Source organism: Morone saxatilis, unplaced genomic scaffold (assembly GCF_004916995.1).
Source record: "Morone saxatilis isolate NCDOM2014 unplaced genomic scaffold, NCSU_SB_2.0 Contig17, whole genome shotgun sequence".
Classification (NCBI taxonomy): Eukaryota; Metazoa; Chordata; class Actinopteri; family Moronidae; genus Morone; species Morone saxatilis.
In genome coordinates, this window is record NW_023339729.1 from 10168190 (window position 1) to 10176004 (window position 7815).

A 7815-nucleotide genomic window follows, 5' to 3' on the forward strand; every position below is an offset into this window, starting at 1 on the left:
GCACTTACTATCATGACCACAGCCATCATCCCAAAAAGTTTTGGTCTGCTTCTTCTGGTCCAAAGTGTGTAGTCAGCTGGGTGTTAATACATGTATACGATTTAGGTTCTTCCACGCATCAGACCTCAAAGGATGTTTCCAGCTGCCACTGCATACATGGTTCATCGTCTGAATAATCTTTCAGATAATCAGTGTACCTCAGACAATTCAAAGCTTCAAAGTGACGGTGTCCCTGCGGCATTCAGCTGACTTTCTGCTGGCTTGCACGTTATATCACAATGAATGGGATTTGATACATGTTTCTTATATATCCTCCCCCATGCCTCGGTAGTTGATACTTCATGAATCAGAGGTGGTATAAGGGCCATGAGGTGAGACAGCTGGCTCTTTGTCAGCAAAACTGTCCTTTATGCAAAGAGGTGACGGCTAAATGAAAGGCTGTAATAATGCAACCCTTTAATAAACCACACTTTAGGCTCTTTGTGTTTCTTTAGGGGAAAATACGATTAAAAATACTAATATTAGCTGAAATATTACAGACAATATAAGCACAGAAGTACCAGTTCAGACAATAAGTCTGATGCTATGCTACTAATGGGAGGTAACTGTGAATGAACGCATTCAAAAGGATCTTGAAAGGATTTCAAAAGGCCATTCACTGAGGATCTACTGATGCAGACACCTAAATCACTGCCTTTTTGTTACATCCGACCTCAAGAAAAGGCACAGCGGCACTAAGGTTCTGTCCTGTGACATAATCCACATTTCATTTGACTGCAGCAGTGCTGACAGGAGGAAGTTCAGCATCCAATACTGTGCTGTATTTCAATATCAGCGTCTCATTGTCCTGGGGCAACAGCTTCAGCAGATCAGATGCAAGCAAGTATTTGCATAATTGCCATATACACATACAGAGCAAGGTAAACTAGAAATCTGAAAATGTCCTGAGAGGTATTGTCCAACTTAAGACCAAAGTAAGGGGTGTAGTGATTTCTTCATGCTCACACAATTCAGTGTGTGAAAGGTGCACTGCTGCCCAACATAATGTTTTCTTGTTGCTCCTGAATGAACATTTCTAGATCCAAAATCTTCATCATTTCTATAAATAATAATTTTCAAATATTTTAGAGATGATATATTTACCCTCAAAATATTCAAAATAATAAAGTGGATAAATGAGGAGAGCAAGAAAAACAGTGTCACAGCTGTGTTTTCATGTGACAGCAGTGCTATGTTAATTTGCCCTTTTTTAATGGCATGCAGTCCCTGTGGAGCTCTGCCATACATATTTTGGTATAAAATGCTAATGCAGATTTCAAATGGCATTCATTATAATTGTTTGTGTGTCATAGGTTGACACAGCATCAGTGCTTTCACAGACTGTGTTCATTACAGTAGCATCAGGCATAGGTTGGCAACTTTTTTTCTGTTTTGGCACATATTTCTGGTGACTCATTACCTGGATACAGGCAACATGCTGACACGTGGACAATTAAGGACAATACAACGTTTTGAACTTCTTTGTGAGACTAACAAAGATTGAACAAACAACAATAAAATACGCGTACCACATTACACAAAGAGACGGAAGAGAATGAGATGTTAGATTACCACCTGGCTGTTGGAATATTGTGCTATTAAAAGAGTGAAATGCTGTTTCTACCATTGTAGATAATGCAGATTTTGAAAACTCAGAATTCTTTTTTAAGTGCTTTGTGGAGAGATCACTGATTTGTTGTCCATGATGTGGTATCTTGTCCATTGCTTGTTTAGGTCCCATGCATCTGCTGTCTGCATGGGATAACTGTAAGACAACAACATGCCAAAGAAAGGTGTGAAGCTACACAGTTAAAGGAGAAAATGTTTTTTGTCATACTCAGCTTTGAAGTAATAATACGGTGGATGTAGGTCAAGAGCAAAAATTGCCAACTTCTGACCTTAAAACCAAGAGACTATAAATCATAGGCACATAAGAAGAATAAACAAAACTATACTGTAGCGATTTTGGACAGTCAGAGGACAACAACAGCAGTGTGTGTGTGAGTGTGCACAGTGCTGTTGTTTCCAAGTGTTTCTAGGCTATAAACAAGGTGATGGATGCTTGTGCCACAGTGTGTTGACTGGACACAGCCTCCTGTGTCTTGATTAATTGATGGGAGGTGCAGCAGTTTAAGCTCCCCTTGGTCGTCTCTTCGCACTCTGCTTGTCTGCATCACCATGTGGCAACGTTACTATGGGGTAAAAAAGCAAGGACATTATAAGCACTTGCAGGGGCAGAAAGGGCTTATTTTAGAGCTGACGGTTTAGTTGAGCCTCAGAAACAAGGTTAGGTTAAAATGATAAATGTCACATTCTCTCTCCCTAATATATGTCCTCTGTCTGCTTGTGTTGCTCGGTTTCTGCTTGATGTATAACTACACAATTGCAAGCTACCATAACGCCATATCTTAGCATAACACCACACCATTGTGAGGTTGTTTTGAAATATTTCTGCACTCTAGAGGTCAGTAATCAGTTAATCGATGGTTAATTTCAAACATTTTGGTTTTGTTTTCCATACTTATAATTGATAATAAATTATTTTACTCCCCAAGTGAATCTGTGATATCTGCAGATAGCAGTGGCATCGATCCGTAAGCGACACAAAGGATTAGAAACAACCCCCCAGTTTAATAGCGACAGCAGTGGCTGTTAAGTAACCTGCAGTCAGCATCCCGTTGCTCTCCATACACAGTCTGTAGACATGAGTCAGCATCATCCTAGACAAATGACATACAGGAGACTAAACACTGGAAAATAAATAAAAATCCTATTTAGAACAATGTTACTATCTGCAATGACCCTATACTTTATTTGGACCATTGCCATGCTACCAACTAGCTTGGCGTTTACAAACCACTACATCAGCCAACACCACAAACCAACCAATGTCAGACCCACACCCGGCTACCAAACTACAACCAGCCTAACTAATTTATAGTTAATTGGATTCCCCTGTCTTGCATTGCTCTTGGCAAGTAGAAAGCAATTGTTTGCTGTGTACAGTTACACCATTTCTTGTTGGCTAAAAGTCTGTCATAATACCTCAGTTTGTATCATGGATCATATTAGCTGGGGTTGTAATTTTGCATGTTCAAGTTAGCCAACTAACTATCCACTCAGATAGTATTTTGCCAGCAATAAGTTCCTCATAATCATCTGATCACTGTAACCTGCCCTACAGGATTCATAACAATGCCACCACATCCCGGGAATTAACTTCTTCCAACCTGTTAATACGACTGAATAACATAACTGCAAAAATAAAACCCTAAGTTGCAAAATAAATAAAAGTAAACATAAATAAATAACAATTCTAATAACACGTGATGCATCCATTTAGGGGAAAATCTAATGCTGACTTCTTTGGGTAGCTGTAACATTACATTATGTACTGCTGCAGTCTTTTCCAGCCTGCCAAGAAAATATTTTCAGACTGATATTACACCACAGTAGATCTTTGGTCTGCCAGCAGAAAATTAAATATAAAGATTTCAAATATCTTAAGGACCTGATTTTATCTGTCAGAAACTTGAATACTGTCTTCCCAAGCCTCTTATTATACAACTATCTTAGAGTCTCATTGTCACTATTAGAAAGAGGATACGAGAATAAAGATCTATCAGTGAGCTATTTTAACTTAACATTGCTCCCTGACTAATATAATTATCCATGGATCCTTGTTTTATCTGTGCATATCTTGTTTTATCTGTGCATAAAACAACATAGAAAAGTCAAATCAAAATCTGGAGCAGAATAAAGGCACAAACTGAGAATGCAAACACTGAAAAACAAAAGCACAACATGTCAGCGGTTGTAAAAGGGGATCTAAATTATATTTTTAGATTAGCAATGGATCAAATGACTACATCTAATATGAAAGTTACCCACAGAGATACATCACCTGACCTGGTTCCTCTCAGCTCTACAGATGGCTTTATTGTATTTAAACTCACTGTACTGCTTTACTGTTTTGGTTTAGTCCCATCACTTTCATCAACCTTATTTCCAGCAGCAGCAGCTCAGCAAAAAAACAAAAACAAAAAAAAACAAATTGTAAATTACCTGCCCAACTAGCTGGTGAACTTAAAGCATAGCAGCTAAAGAGCCAGATGTTTCCCTCAGGAGTGGGTGGAGACCAAAAACAGAGCTAAGAGCAGTTATTGGACTTATGTTTGTCAGGTGGCCACATTTAATGCCAATGTGGCTGGATTTTATATATGGGGAACACAATTTTTTTAAGGTGATAATATGTTAATGTTGTATAACTTGTAGTGGCATAATAAACCAAGAACAAATGAATACATATCTGTGAGGAAGGTACAAATGCTGCCTGGATGTTCATCTTATACATTGCCATCTGATTCCAAGCAGTTGCTTGAGTTTATTATGGAACATTTAAATAACTTTTTTTTTATGTTTATTCTCTGTTGAAGCTGTGAGAATGAAACAGAACCCTCCACTTGGGTGCTCTTGCGTTCATGTGCTCCCTCTCTCCCCTCCCTCCCTCCCTCTGCATGCTCTCATCTCGTCCTGCAGGAATAGACTCCTCTTCCTCCCTCCGCCGTTGCCTGACTCCGACACAACCGGCATGTCTGCAAACTGAGAACCGCACAGGAAGACACAATCCCTCCTTAAAGACGCACAACTTGTGATTTCTGTCCCCCCCACCACTGAGGGAGAAGAAGGAGCGTGCTTATAACGCTGCGACAAGAGCTTTTTTCTTTGGAGGGACAAAGACTTGGAGGAGGATCAAAACAAGGTAAACGATGGTCCGAACAAGCACGGGCAGGGATGTTTGTGTGTGGCTTTGCTGTACGGGACCGGATGGTGGTAGGTTGGTGCACTCGGTAAAAAGATGCTGATGCTTCCATGTACTTCTAAACGCATCCTGGCTTTCAGGAAACCGTATCTAAGCTTGTGGGTGCAGTAATTTGACAGGGAACACGTTGCTACTGTACGGCACTGTAATTGTGCCGAAATGCTGCACCGCACCGAGCCGTGAGTTGATACTGTGAGGGTTCATGCGAGGAGAAGCTGCTGCTGATGCTGATGCTGATGCTGATGCTATTGCTGCTGCAGATGATGATGAAGAAGAGGAAGGGAACCAGGAAATGATTTAAAGGCGCCCAGCTGCATGCTGCAGATTCGACTTTGAGCCAGTGAAAATGACCCGGGGACGAAAACGGCGATGCAATAATGAGTGCAGCAAGTTTTCAGGAGAATTTTGTTTTCCCCTGCTCGCATGTACTGCAGTGGCAGAGGGGATGCTGTAAAATGCAGCAAAACTACCCGTGAGGTTATGTCGTAAAAAGATTGCAAAAAGAAATCTGCATTAAGTACAGGAAGGTCGATATAAACTCGTCCTTGAGCTCTACAACTCCCGTAGACAGATCATAGGAGTATTATAAGAACACTGGAGGTTTATTTTTTAAACTTATAGTTGAGTAGCTCAGACACAAAGTCACAGCAGCAATATTATATAAGGCTATTTTAAATTGACTAGTGAGCAGTCACTTTAAATCCCAAGGCTAATATGGGATTACTGTAGTCATATCATAGGGAATAGAGTGTCATAATGCTCAATATAAACCCACAAATGAGCACCATAAAGACCTAGTTTTTTTTTTTTTTTTTTAAAGTGTTTCCTTTTTCTCTGGCAGTCTGTGTGATGCTCTCTGAGGCCCATGTACTGACACAAAATCATGCCTCCACTTGCTCATCTTTGACCCTGTCTTTGTGTGTCTTTCTGGGGGTTATTTCCACAAGGATACATCACAGGCAGCCAGGCAGCATCAGCATAAATCCACACAAGATGGAGTGTTGGTTGTAAATCGAGGGCGCAGGTGCCTCGACAAAACTCAGGACACGGTGTGGTACTGGAGAGTAAAGCCATCTTAACCCAGTTTAATCACCCTTTTTGTGCCTTGGAGAAGAGATGATCACATTTTGTTAAAGATGCATCAGGAAGTAGAAATAAAGTAATACAATACTGCGATTATTGTAAAAATAATATGTTTCTTGGTGGTTTTGAAAGGTCCTATTCCAAACAAGGGTCTCCGTCTGGAGGTCGTTTCTTGTACGCATCGAGCCACATCATCGTCATCCTCCCCCATCCCATCCAACTCTTGTATATGAAAACCACTGAGGTGTAACTGCATGTCCTAACAGTGGTATTCATGCAGTCATAGCCTGTGTGTTCTGTCCCCTGGCTGTAGGTCTGTCCCTGATAACGTGACCACTGAAGGAAGAGAACACAGAACTGCTTCATCATGAATTTTGTAATGAAAGCTGCGATGGGAGGTGAGTAGTCTGCTGGGCTAGAGGTTGATTTAACAGCACTGCAGTGTAAAGGATTTAAAGGGCTGTTGAACTGAACAGTGGTAGCAGGAGTATTGTACTAGTACTGGCCCGGTAGTTATGGGGAAACTGGACCGGGCTGAGTAAATCCGTCCTGCACCAAACTCCTGACTTCAAAAATTGGCTGCGCATTTCCCCTTTCTTTCTTTCTTTCTTTCTTTCTTTCTTTCTTGTCCAACCTGAGGAATGAAATGAAAAAAAAGGACATCCTGTTGTTCAAGCCCTTGACTGTTATAACCTGACATGATCAGGATTATGTTCAAGCTTTGTTTTACATTTCTGTTTTTGTATAAAATGTGTCTTTGTGAACAGTGAGTCTCTAAAAGTGTATCAAATCTCTGTAAACAAGGTTTAGGACTGCTGCAGATGAAATGGGACAGTAGCAGCAGCAGCAGTAGTAGGTATAGGCATATACTAATAATGTACCTGTCAAGTGAAAACCTTGTATGTCCAAAATGTCACCTTCTCAGGACGGCAGCAGCCTTATTTTTAGCCTGGTCTTCATGCATTTGAGTTTACTCAGTGGATTCTGAAGAGGGGTTTATAAGCACGAGAAAGGCTGAGTTTTCTCCTAATCCTTATAATGTTGTGATAACATGAATATCCCCCTAAAGAAATGAAAGGTTTTCACAGGACTTTTATAAGCAGGCAATCTAAGCCAACTGTTGGCTTCTTTTCAGGCAAAAGAAATGGAGAAGGGCTATTTTGCCAAGAACTATGACTAACATTTTTTTCATGAGACTTTTGTCCTTTAAAGCCTTCAGGTATTATCCTTTAGAATATCATCTTAGCTATTATTTGCCCCCTAATTAGTCTTCATTATAGCCCTGTAATTCATCCTCCTTGTCAGCTATAGCTTCAAGGGGAAAGGCAGGAAAGTGGCACCAGTAGAGATAATGCAGCAGTCACACAGCACACATGCTGGTCGGCCGTGCATGAGGCTGAGCTGTTGTTCAGATTACAGAGGTGTCAGGCAGTTACAGTTGGGATGTGGAGTTGAAGCTGAGCCTCCTCATTGGGATGCAGAGGATGCCGGCACTGCCTCGTTCTGCATAGCTGCTGTGCCTCGAGTCTGCGCTATGAATTCTTAAATCAACTGCATTGCATTGGATGCTGGTTTTACTCCGCATAAGTCGGGCTGCGCTCCGCCTGCGGACTTTGGGGATAGATTTGACAGTGTTGCTGTTTGTTTGTGTGTGAGTGTGTGTGTGTGTGTGTCTTTACTCTGCCCGTGCTGGAGAGATGTTTTATAGATACTATATAAAACAGAGTGTGTCTATATACTGCATCTCCAGGCAAGATGAATTATGGAGGGCTGCTGCACAGGCCTACTTTAGAGTATAGATTTTTTCTGAGTGAGAGAAATATGAGAGAGTGAGAGAGGATGCAACAAAGAGAAGTGCTGGTATATGTATC

General features: G+C 40.9%; 1 protein-coding gene across 1 annotated transcript in view; it reads left to right on the plus strand.

The window, feature by feature from the left end:
* Positions 1 to 4573: 4573 nt before the first annotated feature.
* cplx2l (complexin 2, like) overlaps positions 4574 to 7815 on the plus strand; it is a 20571-nt gene continuing 17329 nt past the window's right edge. Inside the window, exons 1-2 of the mRNA XM_035660550.1 lie at positions 4574 to 4801; positions 6258 to 6342. Of these exons, the coding sequence (XP_035516443.1) occupies positions 6312 to 6342 (31 nt within the window). The 5' untranslated portion in view covers positions 4574 to 4801; positions 6258 to 6311. The remainder of the gene's footprint in view (positions 4802 to 6257; positions 6343 to 7815) is intronic.